General features: G+C 41.8%; 3 protein-coding genes across 4 annotated transcripts; 2 read left to right on the top strand and 1 right to left on the bottom strand.

Moving 5' to 3' along the window:
• Positions 1 to 357: 357 nt before the first annotated feature.
• On the top strand, positions 358 to 10,911 carry fam118b (family with sequence similarity 118 member B). Of its 2 annotated transcripts, none has more exons than XM_071516637.1 (8): positions 358 to 762; positions 1,453 to 1,542; positions 1,814 to 2,066; positions 7,268 to 7,495; positions 8,261 to 8,389; positions 8,744 to 9,041; positions 9,586 to 9,651; positions 9,925 to 10,911. In XM_071516637.1, the coding sequence occupies exons 2-8, from the start codon at positions 1,460 to 1,462 to the stop codon at positions 9,936 to 9,938; spliced, it is 1,071 nt and encodes a 356-aa protein (XP_071372738.1). In that variant the 5' UTR covers positions 358 to 762; positions 1,453 to 1,459; the 3' UTR covers positions 9,939 to 10,911. The 2 variants fall into 2 exon arrangements, with proteins under 2 accessions (XP_071372738.1, XP_071372737.1); XM_071516636.1 differs by having other exon boundaries at positions 1,757 to 2,066.
• Positions 10,912 to 11,039: 128 nt separating this feature from the next.
• On the bottom strand, positions 11,040 to 20,424 carry srpra (SRP receptor subunit alpha). The gene is made up of 15 exons (XM_071516635.1): positions 20,323 to 20,424; positions 20,052 to 20,189; positions 19,641 to 19,724; positions 19,306 to 19,469; positions 18,753 to 18,913; positions 18,313 to 18,475; positions 17,084 to 17,240; positions 16,783 to 16,907; positions 16,501 to 16,622; positions 16,300 to 16,386; positions 15,275 to 15,447; positions 13,634 to 13,847; positions 13,322 to 13,485; positions 12,692 to 12,790; positions 11,040 to 12,457 (listed from the first exon to the last, which is right to left on the bottom strand). Exons 2-15 carry the CDS (start codon positions 20,172 to 20,174, stop codon positions 12,329 to 12,331), a joined length of 1,965 nt encoding a protein of 654 aa, XP_071372736.1. The 5' UTR covers positions 20,175 to 20,189; positions 20,323 to 20,424; the 3' UTR covers positions 11,040 to 12,328.
• Positions 20,425 to 23,708: 3,284 nt separating this feature from the next.
• On the top strand, positions 23,709 to 25,840 carry tirap (toll-interleukin 1 receptor (TIR) domain containing adaptor protein). Its single transcript, XM_071516642.1, has 3 exons — positions 23,709 to 23,880; positions 24,310 to 24,933; positions 25,193 to 25,840. Exons 1-3 carry the CDS (start codon positions 23,874 to 23,876, stop codon positions 25,375 to 25,377), a joined length of 816 nt encoding a protein of 271 aa, XP_071372743.1. The 5' UTR covers positions 23,709 to 23,873; the 3' UTR covers positions 25,378 to 25,840.
• Positions 25,841 to 26,043: the final 203 nt, after the last annotated feature.

Below are 26,043 nucleotides of genomic sequence, written 5' to 3'. Positions count from 1 at the left end.
GTTGCTGTTGTTCGCCCCCCCACCGCACCGCCCCGCCTTTGGTGTTTAATTAGTTATTAGTTACTACACAAGGTATACCTGTGTATTCCTTGTGTATACCTACAATTAAACAAAGAATTGAAATATATACATACAATACGAATTACTGACGTAGAATATCAGACAGTAACATATAAAATGAAATGCATCAGGTTTCCATCAACTGACCTGGTCTCAGCCCCCTAAACGCAATATCTCGGAATCATAAAAAATGTGATCTTCCCAGTCGTTCGTTTACAAATCGCAGATTTCGTACAGCACTTGAACGCAGCATAAGCCTATCTGACTGGCACTGAGCAGCACACATCATCGCAGACTGCGACTTGAGTAGCTTCGCAACACTTAACAACACACACGCAATGTTTAGAACAGTAGCCGGGTGAGAGTCGACAGCCTGTCTATGTACACAGGGGAAATCAACTGAGAACTGAATAGATTTCTTAACAAAACAGATAGCTAGGCACGTTCAGTATGACAAGTAAAACAAAAGCAAGTACCGGCTTTTAACAACGTTGGAGATAAAGAGCTAACGTTAACGTTATGTCTGTCCGTTATTCGCTGGGGATGCAGTAGCGAACCAACTTATCTAGCCAACGTTAGCTTATCCTTGGGTTAGCATTAACGCTAACAAGAAGCTAACTTTGACTTGAGCACCGTAATACAATTTAGTTAGCCAGGCTATCTAGCTTAACGGACAGAAGTACACATTGGACGCTTATCAGTGTAAGTATACGTGTAACTTTTCATAGTATGGTTAACTTAGCGTTAGCTGTAGTGATTTGTTCTGTGAAATGTTTATTCTTGTCCGACTTTGAAGTTGAGTTGTCTCCGCGATTTTCTATTTTTTCTCAAGGAAACTCACTCAGTTAACTAACTTTCTGTAAATGGATTGCTGTCAGACCGGCGAGGCATTGACTTCAGCCCTATTTAGCTGGGCAGTATATGTGATATGTAATGTTATCAATGTGTTTCAATCAGCCTCCCACTGTTCCATGGAACAATGGGTTATTTTGTTCAAATGAGCACGTCATGACATGTCCTCAGGCAAGGTGTGTTGCCAGGGCTTATGGAAATATTCATAAATAGTTTCCTCTTTGTAAAACGATGTTGACAGAAGCAGAGGGCCACGTGGAAGTGCCCATGCCAGTCATTTTGTCATGGTGCTGAATGGTCTTTGATCAGCCAGGCATTATCATTTTATTGTTTTGTTGCTGAGGTGATCCCAAGATGACCCGGCTACTGATGGAGAAACTGCACAAAAGAGAATCAACCAGCCTATATGTGTTATTACTACTTATAATAGTCAAAGTTGGTTATATTGTGCTGCCCTTTGTTTGCTTAAGTAGGCATCTATGACCATACTATGCCAAACCTTTCACAGTTAGCATGTGGTCGATCATGTTTCTGTTATAGGAGCTGAATGGCCTCTGTTGTAGCAGTGAAAACTGAGAAGCGACCTGCAGCTGATTCTCAGGATGTGGACTCAAATGCCAAAAAGCCCAGGTAAGCTCAGGTGCGGTTTTGGAGCCAGCTGCAGTCTCTGCCCATGACTCATGCACCAATTTTGTCAACAAGACTGATTAAAATCTTTGTTTTCTTGAGTTTCTAAATGTTGCCAGTCCTACATCTTCACCACCCAAATAAAGGTGGGTTTGAACTTCACACTGCATGCTAGCCTGCTTGAAAATGCTTTGTTTAACCTTCATGCTGTCGGAAGGATTTGGGAAGCACCATCAATGGAACCATCATCACTCAATCTCTGCCTGCCCCAAAGGAAACTGCTGCCCAGCCTGAAGACTAAGCGCGCCCCCGAGCTGGTCCTGGTGATCGGCACGGGGGTAAGCTCTGCAGTGGCCCCCCAGGTCCCTGCTCTCCGCTCCTGGAAGGGCCTTATCCAGGCCTTGCTCGATGCAGCCAATGACTTTGACCTACTAGAGGAGGAAGAGAGCCGGCGGTTCCAGAAACACTTGCAGGAGGATAAGAATTTGGTGCATGTGGCCCATGACCTCATTCAGAAACTCTCCCCGGTAAGACTGCTTGCGTCCCTTTCCTTCCCCTTCCTTTCCTGTCTGCTCCACACCGGCCTCCTGCACATACACAAACACATGAGCAGCAAGCTGGCCGAGAGACTGCCAGCTCACTGCTCACTTTCTTCAGCCAGGGACAGTTTGTTTCAACTCTCGTGGACTGAGATAAGACATCTTAGCTCTTATCTCATTAAAAGCAGTGGACATAGCCTATAGCTAATGAGGCATGTTTGCGAGGCATGTTTTTTTGAGGAAAGTCAACACAGATAAGCTCTGAGGTCAATTGATGTGGTATCAGGTGCACACACACAATGAGCATGCTGGATCTTCAGTTTCTCCTGTTTTGTTTAGATTTTAGAAAGATTTTGCACAGTCATGCCTTGCTCTTCCTCATTGGCTGTTGTGACTGATTGCCTCCACCTGGAATCTTTCTTCCTCTATAAATACATCAGTGCCTTTATGCCTTATATCTATCACTAGCCACATTTATAAAGGCATTTGCTGAAACGTCAGGACTGGTGTGGTGTGAGTTTTTTTTTATTTTTTATGTATGAATCAAATATGATCTGAGATGCAGCCTGCTCATTGGGTGACTTCAGTTGACTTCAGAGCTTTGTTCTTTGGGTGAACACAACTAGGCTACTTATCACCATCTCAGATATATTTTTGTTTGAGGTGGTGTCTTCTCTCACCCAACACAGATAAGCTGATATTTGTTTTAGGCATATAACAGACACTCTTACCCAGAGTGGAAGTTTTAAAAAGTTAAGCTGTTTGCTGGTGATTACTATCCAGAGCGCATAATATAGATTATGGAGTAGTTGTCTGGGCACTGGGATGTTTCAGTCATCATCAACAAACAGCAGCCTAATTTGGCAAGACAGTAACATGTTGGGGATTGTCTCCAAACTGTGCTTCAGTGAGGCAGTGCTAGCTTGTAAATTTTCCTATTAGTCAGTGTGTAATTTGTCTTGTTAACATCATTTGATGTCAATAATAGCATCCATGTCACAAAACCCTCATTAAATCCCTGTGTTTGCCTGTGTGGAATTAAAACTAACTGGACCTCAAATATGAGGCCTCTGGCTTAATGCAATTTAGGGAACCCCTGACTCACCACCTGCCCAGTAGGGTATAAATTTCCATCAACTTCCTACTGTAAATCAACAAACCAATGGGTTATGAGGAATGGAAAATTAAACAGTTAAAAACATTGTCGTATATTTCCATATAACTCAGTTCTCTTCATGCTGGGCTGGTCTGGAGCAGGACTGGCAGATGTGAGCCTTAATACAGTTTGCCTCCTGTGTTAGTCATGTCTCATCGCACCTTTGACATTGCTAAAACATGCCTTGTTTCAGCTTGTCAGCCTGTTGTCACAAAGGGAACAAACAGCGCTTTTATGGCTTTATCCATCGTGTTTATTTCAATTCACAATCGCGCAGACTCCAGCCCACTGCTGCTGGCTACAGATATCGCAGGCTTCAACGTGCTGTGGAAAAAAACAAGTTTTGTAAGCGTAGGATAATACGAACCAGAAGCCCCCAGCCCAGATTTTCCATTCAGACTGGATAACACACAGCCTGCATAACTTACGAGAGAAGACATGACAATCAGGAAACTACCCATCCACATACCTGTCTGCAAACAATTTTCTCCCCTTGCACTGCAGCACACATGTTCACACTAGATCTTAATGTTGATTTACTGTAGCCTGAAGTGTGACTCACGAAATTCCACCAAGGCAAAGAGTTCAAGTCAACATGCCTCTTAAGCGTAGGAATGAGTTACTTATCCACGGACAGCTTTAATTACCGTTGCATCAGTTGTGAGAAGCTGATCAAAATCTAGCATCCAGAAACACACCTAACATGGCCGTTCACAAAATACCCCAAGAAGACTGAGGCTTATAGGGAGTTTGAGACCTGCCCTCAGTCCAGTTAATCCCAGTAACAGTAGGCTGTGAGAGTTTAACCCACTTATATGGAATGGTGTATTAAGTATGTGAATTACCTGTGGATTAGGATGGTCTGTAGGAACATAATGTCAGGTAATGAGGGTAATCTTATGTTTTTGTCGCAAATCCTCTCACTTCTTTGACCTTGGAAAAAACTAGGCTAATTGCAACTCTGCTGACTAGTTCAACTGCTCAGATGGCATAAGAAATGAAAACAATTTTCCAGGGGGTCATGGAGAACACGTCATGATTTAGGCGTAGTTCTATTGTGTGGACATAAAGCTCAGCACCTGGCAAATGATCAGTGTAAATGTATCTTTTTGGTGGTATTTTGAAATTATCTGTAAAATTTGTCTCAAATTGTAATTTAGACAGGCCACATGGTATACCAAAGTGGATTGTTATTTAAGATAACATTCCGAAATATATATATTGGGTTTTTTTTTTGGTTTTTTTTTTTGGGTTTTTTTTCGGAAGTCTATTACCCATAAGCGAAAATCAAGCTTTGTGGTAATTGTATCACTGCATTATAGGCATTTTTCAGCAGCAGTAGATCTGTGAAATGCCAGTATCTGCTGATAATTTTGGTGCACCAATATATCCATTTGGTACTAACTGGTAGCATGTTCTCCATAGTAGGACAAACCAGGGCTAGCAAAAACTATGGTCAGATGAATTTATGAAAAGTCATCCCTATTAGCTGCAATATGAGGATTTAGAAGCCACAGTAGTGTCCCTGCATCACATTTGGTTATTACATAAGTCCTGAGGCAGTCAAAGGACCTGGCAAGCAGGATGGGTGCTGTAGATGCTAGATGTGGATAATGAGCTCCTTCCTGTGGAAAGGACTCCTGCTGTTTAGCCCATTAGAGCTGTAATCTCTGGAGGCCAGCGGAGTGTTTCCCTGGGCTAAGCTCACCTCGGTCACCACAGCCCTGCACTCCTCTCTGCTATTCATAGCGGTCTGTCTCGTCCTGTCTCTTCCTCTTTTTCAACAGACTCTACCAGCTAAGTGTGAGATTTCGCTCTTGTAGACACAGCCCATAATCTGTTAGCAGCCACTCAGGTGTCCTGCCAGCAGACCTAGGTGTTGTCCACAGCCAACAGGCTCACCTTGCACGTGAACAGTTAGCCTTCTGCTTGTGGTAGTGGAGGAGCCAAGTGGAATTGTAATACCCTTAGAGATATAGGCCCCATTTCATTACTCATTTTAACAGGCCCTCCTCAGCTTCCCCTTGGTACTTGGTGATATGTAGCACCATGTGTCACACAAGTGGCCACTTGCAGAGCAGGGGGCAGGGTGTGAGAGGGGAGCGGAGTATTTCAAATGGAACACACTGTCCCTGAAGCAGACCTAATAATTGATAGCAGTTAATGGTATTAACAATTACATAGTAATAAGTAATACAATATCATAGATGAGTTAATTCAGAAATAAGATGAAAATCTCTTAACATTGTTTGTTTACTTACACTTATGTATCGTGTGTTCCACCATGTTAGTTTGTGCACTTGAAATGACAAATGATTACAGTGCATTCTGGAGAAGAAGCGCTCCTGAAATCTACATAGTTGTCGACCTGCTTCATCGGCACTTGATGGATCGATGACAGAAACTTCACTGGAGTTGTCAGAGTAATGGAACGGCACTTAAGATGGCAGCAGGGATGGATATAGCCACTGTATCATGTTAGTACTTAAATTCTGTGGCTGAGACTCTGATTATAGTTTGCAACAAGGGACAAGCCTACAGTATATACCCTAAAGCTTCTAAGAATAAGAGCACTGCTTAGGTCATGTGACCATTCACACTCGGTGTGTTCTCTGTAATTTTCTGCAGCAATGGTTCATTTTTAGTTTTGGGTCCATGTCCGTCTCTGCATAGTCCCGGTTTTAGCACAGGTTGCCGTTCCAGTGCCAAAAATGTTTTTCTTTGGATACTTTATTATGATACTAACATGAATTCTAAATATTAGGACTGCATTTCTTTCTGTTTTTGAAGGAAACTCTGCTAAATGACATTTATTGTAATATAGTCGTCCCCATGTCACCCTGCTGCTGAGTGAAAATGAAAGAAACGCTGACATTCAACTCTGACACCTCAAGACACCAGGCACACAGGCCCAAGGCACGTGGTATGATTAGTAAAAAGGTCTACTCAGGAGTGCAATCCCATTAAAAGGCTGCTAGTTGTGGTGTTGTTGTTGTGTAGTGTTCTGACATCACAGTCGGGGCAAAACATTCTACAGTCTATCGTACTGCCCCTGAGGCTAATAATTCTGCTTAATGTTCAAACAAGTTAAATGCCTTTTGTTGTTAATTTGGAAATGGCACCAGGGTCAGGGCCACTTTAATTCCCACTGGGGCCACCCATGCGAAAAGTGTACTCATGGTACTGTAAAATATTTTGGATAATGGTAAACATCAAATGACAAATAGCCACGTATTAGATAGGTATTTTACGGCCATGTATTCCAGAAAAGTGATTCTTTTTCTTATTATTAACAAAAAATGGTAACTGTCATACACTGTCAACACATGATGTGTATGGGAGAATTAACGGGATGTCATTTCCATTGTAAGCAAGATGGTAATATGGGGAACATATCATACTTCCCCTCTTACTTAGTTCCCCCACAGCTAATTTAAATAAATGGTTCTCAGTCAATACACACTGATTTATTTATTTATGGTGCGGTTTTGAGATCTTGAGATTGTAAATCCGCAAGTCTGACCTGTCGAAACAGATTTTGTGACAGTTGGCAAATTATTTCTATTGTGAGAGGGTTGAAGCTCTTACAAGCGATGACACTTTTCAGCCTCAGGAATATAGGTTTCCTGATGGTTATAACTTATTAAATTTTATTGCATGAGTTGAACTTCCTCATGGCACACAACAAAGTGCTACTGGTGGTTCCCTATACTTCCTTCTATAGCTGTAACCATACTGTATTCCATGCTGCTCAAAGACGCATAACTGAAGATTGTTTGATTTTGAACGTATACGTGGGTATAGTGGGTATAGTGGGTATGGCCTTCTGTCCATAGTGTGTTGTTGCACTGTATATAAAGTCCTGTTGTCCTTATAAGGCCTAGTGTGAACATGTGTGCTGTAGAAATAATTAAATGCAGAGAAAAGTTGACACAATTTACAATTTTCACATGTAGTATATGTAAAATAGGTGATATGGCACAAAATCTGCTTAAAATAGCAAATTTTATCTTCATTTTGATGTGTTTTACAGAGAACAGGCAACGTGCGGTCCACATTCTTCAAGGACTGTCTGTACGAGGTGTTTGATGATTTGGAGTGCAAGATGGAGCATGCTGGGAAGCACCTACTGCGCTCAGTGCTGCAGCTAATGGAGAGCGGTGCACTGGTCCTTACTACTAACTTCGACAACCTGCTGGAGATCTACGCAGCTCACCAGGGCACCAAGCTGGAGTCCCTGGACCTCACAGATGAAAAGAAGGTAAACAGTGCTTGAAATAGATTCTTTTTTGGGATTGATTGATCTTTCCTGCCATAATTGAACCAGTCAGCTTTTTTAAATGAGTACAAAGGTCACTAAAGCAAGTGCTGTATGTTAGGGCTAACTTACTCTTCTCTCAGAGTTACATACGTCACATTGGCTTTTAGTTGAATTCTTGCATGACCATGTTTGGAGAGAAAAGCTAATGCTTTGACCTGAAAGAGCCTTTTGTCTCTGACAGGTGGAGCAAGTTTGCAAAGGTTAAAGTTCTCGCCATCACTCAGCTGTGGTCAGATTTTATAGATTGAACAATATTTGCTTTTGGTTAAAGACTGGGCTGAACAAGAAGTATGTATTTTCCCTAGTGCTGATTGTAAACACAGGTTTGTTCCACTTCCTACCATCCTCCCCATTAAATCTCAACAGCCTTATCATGAGCTTTAGGTCCTAGTTACTGTAAGGGTTTTATTCTTTTTTTTATACAACATAATTTTGCGTGAATCGGCCTGAGTTTTCTCAGAGACCTGTCACTTTGCCTCTCAGTCTTGGTATTTATGCCTCGTCTCCATCAGGGCTAATATCCTCTCACTGCTGTTCAAAGTGATTTTACTCCCTGCCCAGCCAGAACAGGATTGAGTGCAGTGGACTGTTAAGTAAGTGTGTGTGTGTGTGTGTGTGTGTGTGTGTGTGTGTGTGTGTGTGTGTGTGTGTGTGTGTGTGTGTGTGTGTGTGTGTGTGTGGGTGTGTGTGTGTGTGTCTCTCCAGGTATTGGAGTGGGCTCAGGAGAAGCGGAGGCTAAGTGTTCTGCACATCCACGGTGTTTACACCAACCCCAGTGGCATCGTACTGCACCCTGCTGGCTACCAGAATGTACTGAGGAACACTGAGGTTATGGTGAGCATTGAAATTGTTGGGGCACTTTAACTATAAACCTTGCACTCCTCACTGTTGGTTGTTTGTGATGTTGCTTATCTAGAAATGTATGGCTATTCTACTGTTGCACTCATTGTAAGTTACTCTGGATAATAGTGTCGGCTTAATTTTTAAATTGTAAATCAGATAACAGGTTTCATGCATTGGTCCTAACTGCATAAGCTTAAAATTAGCTTTTATGGTACAGGTTGCAGCTCTTAGAAATAGCTGCCTATTTGCCTTTTCCCACTGGCCTCTCTGTCCTTGCACTTTGGTTCACTTGAAACGATAGCATGGGTAAAATGTAATAATAGATCTTCCTGCTGGTTTCAACAGCGTGAGATCCAGAAGCTGTACGAGACAAAGTCATTTGTGTTCCTGGGCTGTGGGCGCACGGTGGACGACACGACCTTCCAGGCTCTGTTCCTAGAGGCGGTCAAACACAAGTCGGACCTGGAGCACTTCATGCTGGTGCGGCGCGAAGACGTGGGCGAGTTCAAGAAGCTGCGCGACAACATGCTGGACAAGGGCATCAAGGTCATCTCCTATGGAGACGAGTATGCCGACCTGCCCGAGTACTTCGAGAGGCTGGCCAATGAGATCTGCAACCGCGACGTGTCTACCAACGGCTGGGGTAAGGAGGATGAAAGTCCCTCACGGTTCATTTCAGTGTGCCTGTATGTGTAGTAGAGGGAATGTTGTGCGTAAAAGTTTTAGATTCTATGTCAGACTGATGGAAGTATTAGACTGAATCTTTTTTCCTTTGCTTCACAATTCAACATTTGTAGTAAGTTTTCCTTCTCTGTTATCTGATACACTGGGGCACTAAATGCTTGGTTGCTCTTGCTCTTCATACAGCAGGTTCTCCTGCATTCTTGATGAGTTAAGAGACCGAGAGTCAGATAGTGTTAGCAAATACTTCTTAGCATTTATTTTAACCTGGTTGAAACACCAGTTGGGTGTGGTTTGCCAAATTGGACAATAAAATAAGCGTAGGAAAGCTTTGACTATTTGATAGTGAATTTAGTATGTTTTTCTGTATGACAGCTTATCCTGGCATTAATTGTCCAAATACGCTTTATCTGGTAGTTTAAAGCAAACAATAAGGAGTATTATTTATTTGACTCTGGTCTGTGAGTTGTCTACATTTGATTAAGAGATGTTTTTATTCCCCACAGGGTCTCCCTCACAAAATGGGGAGGAACAGCAGAATGGCTTTAACACACAGAAAAGCCTCCTTCAAGGTTAGGACCAAATGCTTCTCTTTGGCATCAGGCAGCAGCCATTTGCAAGAGACATTTCCAGAATTACACAATAAATAAAGCCCTGTCATTAGACTCTATTCTCCTCCCTGCATGCTTGTAGAGATAGAAAATCCAAGTCTACGTTCCTGATTTTCATTATCAAAAGAACTGACTTAACAGTTTTGCATGCGTGGCAGTCAAGTGGCAAAGTTTCAGCTGATGCTCCTTGTTTCTCACCTGTTCACAAGTCCCTTCCTTCTCTTTTTGCCCCAGACTATCATTCTTGACAGGCACACAGTCGGGATCAGTATCAGTCATTTTCCTCCATCAGTAGAGATCAGTCTACTCCCAGTACTACTCGGGTCTGATTTCATTCATTGGACTTAGGAATCCAGGAAAATTATGGGCCAGAGGAGACCTATATGCTGTTGTCATTTTTTTGCATATGTCCTGTTTTGTTTCTTGTATTCTTGTTGAAAAGGGAAAGGAAAGGTGTCACTGAACTGTCAACAACGCTGCCCAACATCATAACCCCCATTGTACTGTATGTAAATGTTTCCAAAACCTCCATTTTTGGAAGATGGATATTGCAGAGGGCAGTAGAAAATAACGGAGATGTACGTATGTATAAAGGGGTGTAGAAGTGAATCATATGGAATTTTCCCACCTCAGCTTCGTTTGATAAAATGAATCCCACGCTGGATGAAAGTCCATTGACAGAACTTGACTGTTGTGCTGCATGGATAGGTCTCTTGGCTTTGGATATGCAGTAAGCATAAATGCACCTCAACAAACTTACATCACCTTGACCAAGCCCCTTTTTAAGACTCTAAACTCTAGGTGCAAACTGATGTACGTCATGCACTCTTAACTGAAAATAGTCTGTGTTGATATGTTTGGAATGTACAATAGGGTTCTCTCTTATGCTGAGCCTGAAACCAGAAAGTCTGATTTGCACACTACTGGGTGTGGGTGTGGTTGTGGTTGGGTGGGTGGAAATAATTGTTGGTCATGGATGGTTACACGTAAGTGCATGGTATAATGTTGTGTGATATGGCTCAAATGAAAGCTCAGCAGAGCAGAATTCCATAGACGAGCGGCACCCTGCCAGTAGCAATCACTTTGCCACTCCCGTGCTGAGATAAATAGAAAAGTTTTAAACTGTTCTTTGTAAGCCTTTTTGTATTTTTAATACTTGCATGTGTTTTCTGACATCTTTTAGTATTTATAAGTGCTATTTTCAAAATAAAGCCTTTGGTATCCCATGTGTCCTGTTATGTGTGCATGCCCTCTGATACAGAATCTGACCAGGCTCGTTCATAGCGGTCTGGATCATGAGGCCACGGACCATGTCCCTTTACACAACGTATGACAAAACAAGTTCCACTTTACAAGCTGTCGTAGCATATAGCAGCTTTATTTAGAAATGTTTACATTCTCATAAATTAGCACAAATCTTCTGTATAACTCTTGATTCTCTCTTATTGCACTACCACAAATTAAAGGGGGCTGGAGATATTTAAGACTTAACTGTCCTCTTACAAATGGAGAGTAAATCAAAGAGGGGAAAAAAACATAAATAACAGGTCCACAGAACTTCAACTGACCACATATAGAAGGTGTAGTCTTTTGAAATCTGTGGACGACTTGTAAGAACTAAAAAATAAATTTACAAAATATCTTTTCACTTTTCCTCAACTATAAACTGAGGGATCAAAGTCTCCATTTTCTAAAGAAAATTTGTGTTAATTGAGTGTTAGAAGGGAGGAGATCTAGGAGATGACTTTCATAGAACACTCCACCCAGAGCTGGAGTACCACAGTTGATGCTGGGTTCAGGAGACCTAGGTGAACTGTCCCATTTCATAGAGGATCAGCCTTGATAAGAATGACACCATTATTTACTTCCTCCACATGACTTACAGGCAGCATGGAAATTTTTCAGATTTAACAAGGGAGGGTGAGGAGGTGAAGCACTGTTTCCCTTTACTGTTCAACTAACAATAAGGGGAGTGCATTACCTACTGACTTGTCAAGTGCTGACACATTAACACCTGCTCTCTGGCCAACTGTTTTCACTTATTATACATTAGAAATTCTAACAATTAGTTATTCAGACTGATCCTCCAGATTAGGAGTAGTAGTTTCTGACCTGAACTGATGGATGACCACCCATGCAGTGACAAGTTAACTGGGGAGACAGGAGACAGATAGGCACTATGGTCACTAAGCTTTCCTCAGGAACAGGCAGCAAGCCTTTATAACCTGACCTCATTTACATGAAGCAGGGAAAACTGACTGACAAAATGCCAGGTAGAGAATTCGTTATTGTGTAAACCAGTAAATTGATGACATTTATATCCTAGGTCCATTGGCTAGAAGTCAGGTAAAATGTCATTTGTATGTGACTTCATGAGAGTCATTTTTGCAAAGCTTAAGCACAACTGAGGTACTTTTCAATTTGGCCCAAAAGTTTAGAAATGATGGAAACGGAGGCTCCTCTGGCTTTATAGCGCAATTTTCTCTCGGTCATCTTGAGTTCGTTTGATGCAAAGCGGAGGGGGCGGGATAGGAGGATGAGAAACGCATGTTAGCGGGGCTGGAACATCTCACAGCGGCGTGGCAAAGGTTGGTTGGTTTTGTCGCAAGGATGAATAAGCAACAGAACATGCAGCCACTCAAGCCTTCATCAGGGCGCTGACCACGGCGCGGGCATTGAGGCTGCGCAGGTCGTTGTAGGTTTGACCTGTGCCCACAAACACGATGGGCTGGCCTGTGATGTAGGTCATGGAGATGGCAGCGCCAACCTGTGGAGGAGGGAGGGAGACACACGGGTGCTATCAGCTTTCCAAATGCAACGTACACGTGTCAAGAGAGGAAACCATGAACATTAACCAACAAAGTCATAAAACAGTCACAGATAAAATCATTAACTGCATGTAACTTTACAGTTAGTGTAGCATTTTCCTGTTGCTACAAGCATAACTGCAAACATTATCAAGTTTTGACAGTGAATTTCAAGAGAAAGAGTGTAGTAAAACCTTGTCATCGATGGTGTCAAACTTGGTGAGAACAATTCCATCAATGAGGCGAGGCTTGTCAGACATGGAGTGGTCCGCCAGAGCCTGATTGAACTTTACCTGAGGACATAAGACATAGAAAGATACTTTATTCATCCCAGGGGGAAAGAGGGGAGGATGTCAGGAGCTGCTGTGACAGGCGGCCGCTCGCCCAGCGCCATCTTTCTATCTCACTGGTTAGAAACTGCTGTGGAAGTGCAAAACCAGGCATCTGTACAAACATGTTGACCGCTTTAGCATGTGAAACGAGACAGCTGATTCAACAGTTAAGGCCAAGGTGGAGCAACACTGACCTCAGCTGGACAGTTTGAGAAATAAATACAAATCCATGGTATCCTACAGCAAATTCCTTCTATGTTGCCACATTGTTTCATGACTATTATTCTCAACATGAGCCTCTACTCTGTGTATAAAGCCCAAAGTTTAGGCTAAAGACCAAAGGTGATCCAGCCTTTGCTTTCCAGGCCTTTATGCTTATGTCTTACCAGCTGGCCATATAATTATAAAAATGAATGGTATTTTTATGTAGGACATTTCCTCTCAGTGCATGCTGTGTCTGAGCAGGCGAACAGAATAAGTCGGGAGTCTTACCAGCTGGTCAACAGCCTCATTGCCCACCAGAGCCTCCCCGACAAACAGCACCAGGTCAGGCATGTTGACAGCGATGAGCTTGGCCAGCGCTGTCATCAGGGGGGCGTTGTCCTGCATACGCCCTGCAGTGTCCACCAGCACCACGTCGAAGGCCTGGTTGCGGGCTGGAGGGAAGAAACGTAAACCTATTAGCACATATCAAGAGTTTCATGCACACACAGACACATGTCATTTAATTCTGGCCATAAGACTTGATGTTCACTACAGATTCCATCAATTAACGATCAGTTATCAAGGAAGCAACTATTTTACCATAGGCAATGGCCTCCATGGCAATTCCAGCGGCGTCCTTCCCGTAGCCCTTCTCATAGAGCTGGACCACCGGCCGCCCCCCGTGCTCCTCCGGAGGGTGCAGGGAGTTCAGGCGCCGCTGGTGAGTCCGAAGCTGCTCCACTGCCCCGGCACGGAACGTGTCACAGGCTGCGATCAGCACAGTGAAACCATTCTCTATCAGCCAGAAGGAGATCTGGACAAAGAGAAGGGGGGGGGGGCTTAGTTCACACTGAGTTGTCGAGAGGACAAATGTCTGAAAAGAATGAACAGGAACAGGAAACATAACGACCTCTCCATGTTGTATATTTGAATAGGTGCTTTCCAAATTGAGATACCCATCAATTGAAATGTTTGACACCTACCACTATAAAAAAAAAAGACAGCTGCCATAAAAGGAAAACTTACTATTGTAGTAATTAGTTTTCGACTGATATGAGTTTTTGAAGGGCAACATGATACCAATATTTTTGGATTGAAACTGCTGAGAGCCAATATATTATGTATGTATTGAATCTTTAATTTTGTCTATTTTCATGCCAAAAAAATATGTATATGTACACTTGTGTAGAAGCCAATCAAAATGTCACCTTAGAATCAATTCAGGTTAAGGGTTTTCCATATGCAACTAGTGTAGTCTTGATCAATATACAATAAATATGTAAACAAGCAAACTGCATCATATCCATCACGTAAAGTGGACTGGCCACTCGATATATTAGTCTACCCCTAGAGTTATTAGTTATCTTAAGACCTTTGCATACAAAATAGGAACATGTTTAGATAAGATTAGATAAAATAAGATTAGATAAATTGTATTTTTGAACATAGTGTTCTAGTATGAAATCCGTCACTTCATGATATAGTCTCAAATGCCTAAAAAAAAACATGAAATATGTACTATATGGTGGATGTAGCATGAATGAACTGGGTGGGTGGAAACTCCCCATTTCTCTTAGCATTTGCTATGGAATCTCCCGTTTCACTAGTGGCCACATTTTAAAGTTAGGAGGTTATGACTGACCAAAATCTAAGCCGACTGATAGGCTGTAGGTGACACAACCTTCTTTAAAAGCTATGTAGGTGCACTGGCTCGATATAGGCTCAATCTTTGAACACATAACTTTAAATTGTTAACGAACAAACATGTAATTTGGTACGCTATACGCTTTTTTCCCAGCGCCTCACAGTGCATGAATTTTAGCGTTGGTATCCCCAGTTGGAAACTCCCCCCTAACTCTGGCTGGTGTTAGTGGTGTGCTCTAGCAATTGAGCTGTACAGGACCACAGTCTCTTTAAAAAAAGAGCCAACACTCACAAGAAAAAGTCCCGAAACTGGTTTTGGTTGCCAGCATGGGCAAAACAGAAGCATTAGCAAACCACAGGCAATCAAGCATAGACAGGAGGGAATTGACAGGAAACTGCACATTGATGCTGATTATTATTTCAGGGGCTTCATCCTGTCACACACTGGTGCCAAATGATTAGAATTATTAGCAAACGGTAGGGGGTGGGGGCATGGCAGTATTCTTTGCAAGCTACTTCAACAGTCCAATAAAACAAGTCAATGATGTACTGAGACTAAACACTGTTCTGGAGCCAAGTAGCTGTAGTAGATCTCACCTTGGCCAGGTTGGTGGACTTGCCCACACCATTGACACCGCAAAATGTGATGACAAAAGGCCGTCGCTGGCTGCGCGCCTCCAGCACATCTCTCAGGATATCCACCCGACGCTTGGGCTGCAGGATCTGCACCAGCGAATCTTGCAGGGCCAGCTTTACCGTTGAGGCCACAGCTACACACACACACACACGTAAGAGAGGAGAAAGGCTGTAATTCCCAGCATCATGAGTCACTATCATGTGCATTTACGAATAAGAAGGATACAAGGACCTTGTGCTTTTAAACAAGGGTGAGAGCCTATGTAGGAATCTGGCTTGGATGTCAGAGGAAATGAGAGTGGGTAAATGTCAGTATCCCATTGGGGTTATCATGTGGTCACCTCCCCATCACAGATACTCCTCTGAATTAGTCCCCTCCCGCCACAAAACATCCAGGATGCTCAACAGTAAATTCTGTTGAAGCACCCCTTGGCACTGACCACACTATACTCATCAATAGTACACTTCCAATACACAGCGACTACACTTAGGCTGAAGTTACAAGTTCACTACACTACCTATAATTCCCAAACTCTGCGTATATACTTCAACAGTATGCCAGATTGATACAGACTCCACACATTTTGAGGCCCTACTTGGTTTGTTGTTGCTATTGATATTGACATTGTTGGTTTTGATGTTACTGATATAGACGTTGATGGCAAAGCTGCTGATGTATATAGGGAGGCTGATGACAGCGATGCGATGAGCGAATAATTAGTGCTCCCAGCATGAATTTACTGGTGAGCCTCTAGGAGGCGTTGGGGGCCTAATTCAGGGAACTATCTGTAATGCAACATGTGCACTGGACTTTGCAACACTGATCCACTTTGCCTTGAACATCTCAGCGAGGTTTCTAAGTTCATGCAGGTTTATGACACAAGGGATGTTTTACATGAAATCCTGTGTATGTAAAACCAAGGGGAGGGAACTGCTTTCATTTGTTTTTTTGTGGGTAAGTTCCATAGATGTTAAAAGTTACTTACTGGTGAATGTGCCCATGACTTTGCCCTCCAGTTTTTTGGCTACAGAGTCACAGAGCTGGGAGGCAATCTCGGCTGCTACATTCTTAGCTGCAAGACAATAACACACACACACAAGAGAAAACTGAAAAAGGGAAACAATCTATAATAAACCGATGCAGAAAATTCAGACAGTGAGAGAAAGAAAGAGATGTGATGCCGTACCGATGAGGTGGTCCCTCATCTTGTCCAGCACTGGCTCCATGTCCTCCTGAGACAGGCTCTTGGAGCCCACCAGGCCCTTCAGCATCCCAAACATGCCCCCAAAACCACCACCCTTTTTGGGGCTGAGAAGAATCAGAATAAATGAATAGAGCGGCGTGATTATTACAGTGCTATTTACAGTTGAGGCATAATGCAAAATATTTGGATGAAAAAAAACAGCACAGATATGTAAATATTACACCTTAAAACAATAATCCAAAAATAAAATGCAAAGGATCTTACGCTTTTTTGCTTGTTTCATTGATCACCACCCTCTCCTCTTCCTCCTCCTCCTCCACCTCCTCTTCCTCACTGGACTCATAATCCACAGACAGCAGGTCTCCCTTCATGGAGTTTAGCTGCATCCCCTGAAACACAACCATGTGATCGAGACCTTTATTTTAACAGTGTTGATCTGATTAATACCGACATCTCTGTAGCTATGATGAAAACAAGACATGCAGCAGGATACACAGTGGTCATGCTTTTAAGAGCACAGAAGAGGTTGATATTGATATACATATTTTTTTAAACAGGTGCATACAGAGTCAATTTGTGCGTCCTGGCTCTGGTCGCCAGTATCATGGGAACCGTTTCCATTTCTCTGGCTGTAGTCCAGGTCCTTGGTGCTGCTACCAGCCATGTCCCAAACACGCCTCTGCTTCTCCTTGGGCTTCTGAGGCTTCGGGGACTTACTGTGACTAAGATGGAAGAATATCAGGATTAAGCAATAATGCATTGGAGGCCATGTTTCACTCACTTACACCTCTTAGCTGTTGTAAAATGAAAATTAAAGGATAAGGCTGGTGTTTTTTAATGCATTGCTTACCGTCAACAAATCCTATGAAAATAACAAAATTAGCAATGATTTTGTTTCGCCAACAAGTCTCGTCCATGTAGCCGGTGCCCAATGAAGCCATGTCCCAGCAGCCATAGAACTCCATTGTATTAAAAAAATGATTAAAAACGCATCAAAGAGCCATGCTGTTGCTCTGGGCAGCATATTTCATCATCACGATGCACCGGGCCAGCCGACTTTTTCCTCAAACAACTTAATAAGCCGGCTGTAAACACGTTTGCGATCTCAGGAAAGTAGTTCTGTAGCACTGAAAATAGTCCCCGGCGTAATGAAGAATTTGTTCCCATTTGAATTTGATTTGGTAATAACTACAACAGCCTGACTTTTTGTGGTAACAGTTTGCCATTTTTTAAATTGAAACTATGTCTTTGTGAGCTGTATTTCAAGGTTTAGGCTTACAATTGGAGCCAATGACTTCCGGGTTGACGGCTAAAAACGGTACGTGGGAAGTCAGAAAGTAACGGGAGTAGAGCAAACACATTGTTGATTTTGTTATTTTCATAGGATTTGTTGACGGTAAGCAATGCATTAAAAACACACTTTAAGTCGAGTAAATGTCACTACAAATTCAACAAATTTTCACAGTTCCTAAAGATGATGATATAACATGTCATTTTGAAACAAATCCTCCAATTATTTCACATCAAATTTACACGATTCACGAGTGATCCACTTGAGGATCAAAACGGCCTATAATCACCGAAAGGTGTCAAGTTTGCACTCAAATACTTAGGGCCACTGTCCCGTGACGGAAAGGTCACAGGTTTGAGTGTGTCTGTCAACAAGACACAAATTGCTATCTGCCTACTCGTTCTAAGTCACTCTAGTCAGCTAAATAACTGGAAATGTAAATGGATCAACAACCTTTAATTAACGTTTTGTTTGACTCTGTGTATGAATATCTGTTCCCTGACCTGGGTTTCTCAACAGGTACCGCCATGCGCTTGCGGAAGAATTCTTCTCTCTTCTTCTGCATGATCTCATCTTGGGTCAAGCCCTGGTTACCATTCTCAACCGTCTTCTGGCTGGCCGATGAGGCCTTGCCTTGATCCCCTTTGACAGGCTCAGCTGCAGGAGCTGAGAGAAAAAAAAAAGATAGGAATATCAAATATCAAAATATCAAATATCAAAATATCAATCACCACGATAACATCTTCATTTTCTAAACAAGCCTGCAAGATTAGGATTTGATCTAAAACACAGGGCTGAGATTGAAATAATGTTACATTGGCTACAGGGTGAGTTTCTCACCAGTTATTTCAAATTATGTCACATACAATAAGTAGGTCAGTTCAGAACTGTGTTTACTAATCTAAAAAAGTGAAACCATTCCATGTCTAACAGCCACACTTACCCTCTTTTTTGGCATTCTTATTCTTCTTGCCTCCCTGTTCCTTGGCTTTGTCCCCACCTTTCGTCTCGATCATCGACTTCACAGTTTTTTGGGATTTCTGGGACTCGGTAAAAGTCCGCATAGAAATGGGGCCTCGAGCTTTGCTGCTCTCCTCCGCCTCTCTTGTTGAAAACATTTAGCATATGTTAGCATCAGCAGGTTCACTAGTCTGATTTTTGATACATTTAAGAACCACTGAGACTATTAAAAAGACAATTCTGGCAATAATATTGACACCCTTGTCTCTAGTAACTAGAAAATAACCTCCTAATGGAATATATATATATACTGTATATATAAATATTTTGTGTTTACATTAACAACAACGCCATGTGTTGGTATAATCAAAAAGCAAAGCACAGCATTTGAACCATCATTTCACATACAGATACAAAACAATATTACTGCTGAAGTCCTTTGTTACAGTTTGCAGAGATCACCCTCATGAGGGTGATTTCAACAAACAGTTTGTACCTTTGTGTTATCAACCTGTTGCTGATTGTGCTATCTTTACCTAAGAAGCATCTTGAAGTCACCCTCAAATTCAAAGTTGTTGTTGAGCAGCTTCAAGGCCCCCTTGTGCTCCAGCTCATTCTTATAGCGATCCCTGAAATGAAGCTGAACGTCATCTATGAACTTGTCCACATACGTCAGTGTCAAGATCTTTTGAAAACCCACCTGGACAGAGAAAAGAAAAATGAAGAGGGGGAAGTGATGGTCATTGACTTTTAAGGACAAATGTATAGCCTGCTTGTTAACACGTGAATGTTGTTGACCACAGGAGATTTGCAGTCCACCTCTCAACATTGTTTGATATCAATTCATTTTGTGTGTGATTGGGAGACTTACCACAAAAACCAACTCAAACTCATTATCCAGCTTGTATTTGAGACTCAGGGCCTCATGGGTAAATGAGCTGTTTCCACTTCGTTCCTGAAATATCACAAATACGTTATTCATGTCAAAGGCAGCTGGAAGCAAACGCCATTGCTGTAGTTAACGTCAGGTCTCTAGCTTTCCATGCCTTCCTACCAGTGAGGGTTAAGTCCCTGTAGTCCAGACCATAATAACATTGAGCTTACAACTCCTAGGATGATTCTTTAACCTATTCGCACTTCAGAAACCCCTTGTTTAGTATATTACGCAATCAGCTAACGTTAGCTAGCGTTAGCATTAGCTGCCCAAGCTCCCATACGGACACTTTGAAAAACACACACACGGCAAGCTGTCACAGGGTTTTGAGCTGTCATTTCGGCTCACCTGGAGGATCACGGAGCGGATCAACGCGTTGACAGGCCCGGTGAAGGATTCAGTCACCCCGGCTCCCTGAAAACACCACAACACTATCCCCCCCTTGCTGAAGATGGTGAAGAAATCTAGCATCTTGCCACCACGTATCTACACGAGATAACACAGGGGGAAATCAAAACAAACACGGATGAAATCAGCGTGAAACGGAAAATCCGCAGTAAATGAATGGTCCTGTAAATGTTTGAAGTGCCCTGGCTACTCTTCAAAGATGAAATCTTACCCGATATATTTCAATAGATTACAAATTCCCCACGAGTAGCAACCACTAACAGAGCAAAACTGTTTAGACACGTCAGATGCAGAACCAGGAAGTGACGTTCTCTTCCGGGGATTTCTGGATTTCGCGGCTGCGCAGTTCAGCAACCGGTGCTGCATCCACTTCGAAAGTGACGTGAAACAGTTTTTTTTTTTTTTCACTTTCTTTATTATACACAAGTTCATATACAAATGTACAAACAGATACATAGACAATAGAGACAAAGATAAAAAATAAAAAAAATAACAAACAAAAAAGCACATTTTACACTTTACAATGCCAGAGTTTATGTTATATGCAGCATATTATATTCGTTTAATAACTTTAAGGTCTTAATAGCTTTTTTGTTTTTAACATTAGATAAAATGGTGCTATATTGTTTAAATTCATTAATAAACTGCAGGAAAGTTGTTACTGTCCCATCTTCTAGATGTTTTTGGTCTTCCTTATTTAATGATATACAGTGGGAAAAAGCATGGAAAATTTGTGATAAATACTGTATCAATAACAAGTTTAAGGAAGCGTCTTTCAAGATATTGCATAGAATTTATCCAGTTAAACATGTGTTAGAAAGATTCAAACTGGATATTGATTATAAGTGTGATTTTTGTGGACTAGAAAAAGAGAGTATTTCCCATCTATTTTTTCACTGTACAAGAATGTTCTGGATTGATGTGACCAACTTTATAAAAAAAGAAACTTAAGATGAATGTTGAAATAGATATGTTTGATGTAATGCTATATTTTAGTCAAGATAAGATTGGAAATAACATGCTGTATATCATACAACTATTTATTATTTTTGGAAAATTCCATATTCATTAGAAAAAATGGTCAGGAACCAAGACGTGAATCAGTTTGACAATATTGGATTCCCCAAATGAGGAGAGGGAAGTCTAACAGACCTAGTTCTTATCGTATTTCATCTCCTACTGCCACCAGGGTTAGGCCAGCTGGCGTTGGTGAGATTTTCATGTCATGGGCTGTAACTTTTGCACGTGTATGTTTACATCATAAATCTTTGTTTATTTAGGCAAAAACAAACAAAACACAAACAAGTGATTGCTGACAACCTCATTGAAATGATTCACTTGATACCTGGAAATGTGTCTTTAATGTGTAATACCTAAGCTGTAACACTAATTATGTACATTGTTTTAGTCTAGATTTTAAACTAGATTTTTTAGTAAGTATCTGTCACCCCCCTTCTTCTGGGGGCTGCCCCTACTATGCTGTCTCCTCTCGTTCCTTTCCTTTTGACATGTCTTCTTTCTCCTCCATCTCCCTCTCTGTCCTTCTTTTCATTAGGACTTCTCACCCCTTTCTCTTCCAACTCTGTCTTCCCTACTCCTCATTAGCACTTCTCTACCTCTATTTCTCTCTACTCCTCCCTCTTCTCTACACTTACAGTATTTTATCAAAGTCATCTGGTGTCGTAGTCACATAAGTTATGGTCTAAACCAGTGATTCTCAACCTTTTTCATATCGAGGACCCCAATTTAGTCCACATTAGGGCCATGGACCCCTTTTTGATGAGATTTTCTCTCTCAAACTCAAATCTGAGAATTCTTTTATTGTTAGATATGATTTTGTTGAGAATTCCATGACTATCTGTATTGTAGGTAGATAACAGTGAAACTATGATCAAAACAGTCATTCTTCTACATTCTCTAATTGTGTTAACTTCTTGTAAATGAAATAATGGTAGAGTTTAACATTTTATCAGTTTGCTGGGGACCCCTGGAACCCCCTCAAGGACCCCTGGTGGTCCCTGGACCCCACGTTGAGAACCACTGGTCTAAACAGTTTAGCTGAGCATATATATTTTTTTGTTACTTGCTTTCTAAGATAGCTAAATTACCTGCGGATGAGGGGGGGGGCTATTGCAAATGCAGCTTTGCTAACACTGTGTTAGCAACCTTGCTTACTGTCTACAATTGAAGCAACAATATCGTAGCCCTGTATCTTGGGAACTTGGTCTGACTTTTCATGAAGTGTCATTTGTAGAAGAGAATGTAGCCGATCCACAGTCTATCCTTAAAGTCTATCAGCCAGTCTGGTCTCATTGTCATCATGCAGGGAGAAAATATTGTGTGCCAGCGGATGTGTTCAGAACACTCTCTCTGCTCAGAGTTTCGCTGTAGGCCATTTTAAATGACCTTTTAAAATGTGGCATCAGATTTGTTTGGGGAGCTTGGCAGCGTGATCGTTCTGTCGTCATAGGAGTGTTGTACTAAACTAAAGGCCCTGACCTTAGCACTTCTTGTTTTTGGTCACTTGTAATTTTGGTGACGCAGGAAGTCAAGCTTACACTACTGTTGCACACATTGGAAGTCACTCTGAATAAAGGCATCAGTTAAATGCCTAAAATGTTAATGTAAAATTCATAAATGCTAAACCAACATGAAGATGTAGCAGTAACAGAATCCAGTAGCTTCACTGTTGCAATTAGGCTATAGGAATAGAATAGAATAGAATAGAACACAGTCTAATGATATGCAGATTAGGTGGATTGGAGACTCTCGGTATGAATGTGAGTGCATGCTGGGATAGGCTCTAGGTTTCTGTGACCCTGAGTGTGGATAAATGAGTGAAGATAATGAATGAATGAGAAATGAAAAACACACAAGAAAAGAACTGTGGTTCATTGGTTGGTTTTTGACCTAAACCTCTTACACACTACTGTAGACTACACGTTCCTGCACATATAGGCTAAGTGGTTGGGGTTAAAAAGTGTTCACAACTTCCTTCCTGCTGTCAGGAACCAGACCACATACTTTCCAAAGCATTGTTTTATTTTATTTAATTAGGTTTGCTGGCAGCTAAACGAATGATACTCCTGAATTGGAAAAGGCTTAACCTAAATACATTTACAGTATATAAGTGGTTGGATGACTATTTGGATATTATAAACATAGACTTTGGGAGAGAATTAGATCATTTCTGGATTGTCCTGCTGTACTCAGTTATGTAAACTTATGAATGTTTGCCAATGTTGTAATTGAGGAAGTATTATGCTGACCACTCCTGTTAAGTTTGTGTTTGTTTGTTTTTTTGAGTTGTATGTATGTGATTACTTTGTTTGAAAATGATAAACTATGAATAAAAAAAAGAGAGCGAGAGAAAACACTAACACTTGCTGTTTTTAATTGGTTGACTCCCTGTTCAGTGGAGTTTGACACAGGACAGGCTTTGCACTATACATTTGCATATACATGTTCAGGCCCCACTTCCAGCAAACAGTTAGATGCAACTTTCAGCTTCCTCTTTTTCTCTGGTGGTGTCAGTGAAACGTTTGACACATACATTTTCCACTTTCTTCTTTGTTGCAGGCAGTTACTTTTGTCGGATTATGTATAATTGTTTTCCCAACGCTTATTTCTATAACTGCTATCTCTGAGGAATGTGCGTACAGGGCAGAGCAAATCCTTTTAAAGAATAAGTCTTATCAGCTGTGAACAGACTGGAAACATTTTGGAGAGGTGTTAAAAAGACGTGACAATGATGTTAACAACATGCATGGTGAGTTGAGACGGTTTCCCTGACAGACATGAACAGCTGAACTTGCTAACCAGACACTTTACTTGTAATATACAGTTAATCTTCAATCTTTTTGAATATACTTTTTGTATTTGACCAATAATGAATAAATAATTGTTCATTCATTTTCTCTGGAGTAATCAGCAGAAAAAGGTTGCAACAGATTTACCATTTCATTATGAGGTGGAAAAGATGAAAATGTTCAAAAACGCAGATTGTTTTTGCAGCTGATATGAGTGCTATGCGATAGGTACTACTGTTTATGTAGCCTTTATAGCATAGTTATCTTTCATACTGCATTTATAGGCTTGTTTCATAACTTATTATAATAAAGGCCTATGCTCTGACCAGGAAAAATTCATATAGGTACATGCTGTAGTCAAAAATATGTACGTCTTCGTCTTGTTTCAGGTTGGTTCCATAAACTCTTTCTGAAGTCAAGAGTGACACCACAGCATGAGCAAGTGACTAAAATGACAAAAACCTCAGCTGCTTCTCCCAGCAGTGCATCAGCATCAGCTTCATTTACATCAGCATCTTCTTCTTCATCATCAGCACCAGTGAAAACCCCCACCGCCCCCACAAAACCACCGCAGCCACAGTCGGCTCTGAGCTCGCCGGTGCGGTGGAGCCGACAATATGACGTGTTTGTGTGCCACAGCGCCGTGCACGCTGACACCGAAGAGGCCATACGCCTGGTCTCGTTCTTGGAGGCCTCGCCCCGCAGCCTCAGGTGCTTTCTGTCGCCGCGGGACGCCAGTCCAGGAGGAGCCATTCCCACAGAATTGTGCCAGGCTTTGCAGAACAGCCACTGCAGGGCTCTGCTCATCACACCTAACTTCCTGCAGGATGATTGGTGCATATACATGATGCACCAGACTCTGGCAGAGGGGCCTATGTCCCATCGAATGATTCCCCTGATACAGAACCTGTCCCACTCTCAGTACCCTCAGGAACTCAAGTTCTATTACTACATCGACCTGAGCAAGTATCCGGACCATGGTTATAATGTGGTCAACAGGACTGTGGTGACCTGTGAGTAGCAGACGTGATTTTCTCTGGCCAGGTTCATCCAAGTTCATAGATTGAGTCAAGTTTTAGCATAAAGTTTAAAGTGATATCTGTTAATAATTCACTATGCGTAATCCACAATAGTGACACTGGCCCACTGTTTTTTCTCAAATTAGTGTTTTGTTTCTTGTATGCTCCGCCAAGAGTCAGCCATCTGCAACTGATTTAAAAGTTTATGGAGGGCAGGCGACCCTTATTAATCTCCTCTTGTTTTCCTTTTTAGACCTGGAAGACATGGTTGAAAATGAGAAGACACTTGATTGCAACATGGACAGCTCTAGCAACAGATTCAGTGAGGCAGGCAGCTCACAAGAAAACAAACTGATTTCCGAATGTGACTCCTCTGAGACTTCAGTTTCACTCGAGCTGATACAGAATACAGACGAAACATTCACAGATGTTTGTTGAAATCAACATGAATCGTGATATGGTGGAGGGAGGGGGGGGCCTCCTAATGGAAAAACACTGCAGCTATATTGACTGAACTGACATGACCACAACAGTCTGCCATTTTACAGCGACCTTTTATCACATCGTGACGGCATATGTGAGTTCAAAGTGAAACTCGGTGTAAGCTATGATGATGTAACCACTTCTCACTGAACATTCTTATTTGTGGAACTATAACCAGCACTACCAGAACTATAACCAACACGTGGCTGTGCGGTAGGGATTTTCATTTACTGAGCAAGAAACACCGGATTCGACGCAGCACTGGGGCTTATTTCCTGTGTCAGTCTTGAGAAGTATGCACTGACCTAGTTAAACAGTTTATAATGATGTCTGTTAATGAGTAGGTAATGTGGGATGGAAATGAATGTGTGTTTGCATCCTCTGCTTGTGACGACCCAGAATTCAAGTTTACAATAAAAAGAACCATGACAACATAAATGCTAAAACATCCAATCTTTCTTTTAATGGAATGAAAGATGATCCCACAGTAGTAGGAAGAAAAATGTTGTGGTACACATGGTGTTTACCACTAGGTGGTGTATGTTTCCCATACTATCCGATGGGGAGTGCCATTGAGGAGCTGCCGGTGTCACCTTAATGCCATATCCCTCACATGGAATA

This window comes from Centroberyx affinis, unplaced genomic scaffold, assembly GCF_046629955.1.
Source record: "Centroberyx affinis isolate AG114_WGS23_722 - 3 ecotype Tasmania unplaced genomic scaffold, CSIRO-AGI_Caff_v1 ptg000419l_1, whole genome shotgun sequence".
NCBI lineage: Eukaryota > Metazoa > Chordata > Actinopteri > Beryciformes > Berycidae > Centroberyx > Centroberyx affinis.
This window is presented reverse-complemented; position numbering and strand designations above follow the sequence as displayed.

Coding starts and splice junctions, on each gene's coding strand:
- tirap (XM_071516642.1), top strand. Junction 24,934..25,192: donor CAACAGGACTGTGGTGACCT/GTGAGTAGCAGA, acceptor TTTCCTTTTTAG/ACCTGGAAGACATGGTTGAA.
- srpra (XM_071516635.1), bottom strand. CDS start 20,174: ATGCTAGATTTCTTCACCATCTTCAGCAAGGGGGGGATAGTGTTGTGG. Junction 16,908..17,083: donor AGGACGCACAAATTGACTCT/GTATGCACCTGT, acceptor GTTGTGTTTCAG/GGGATGCAGCTAAACTCCAT. Junction 15,448..16,299: donor AGTCATGGGCACATTCACCA/GTAAGTAACTTT, acceptor GTGTGTGTGTAG/CTGTGGCCTCAACGGTAAAG.
- fam118b (XM_071516636.1), top strand. CDS start 1,460: ATGGCCTCTGTTGTAGCAGTGAAAACTGAGAAGCGACCTGCAGCTGAT. Junction 1,543..1,756: donor TCAAATGCCAAAAAGCCCAG/GTAAGCTCAGGT, acceptor TGCTGTCGGAAG/GATTTGGGAAGCACCATCAA. Junction 7,496..8,260: donor ACCTCACAGATGAAAAGAAG/GTAAACAGTGCT, acceptor GTGTCTCTCCAG/GTATTGGAGTGGGCTCAGGA.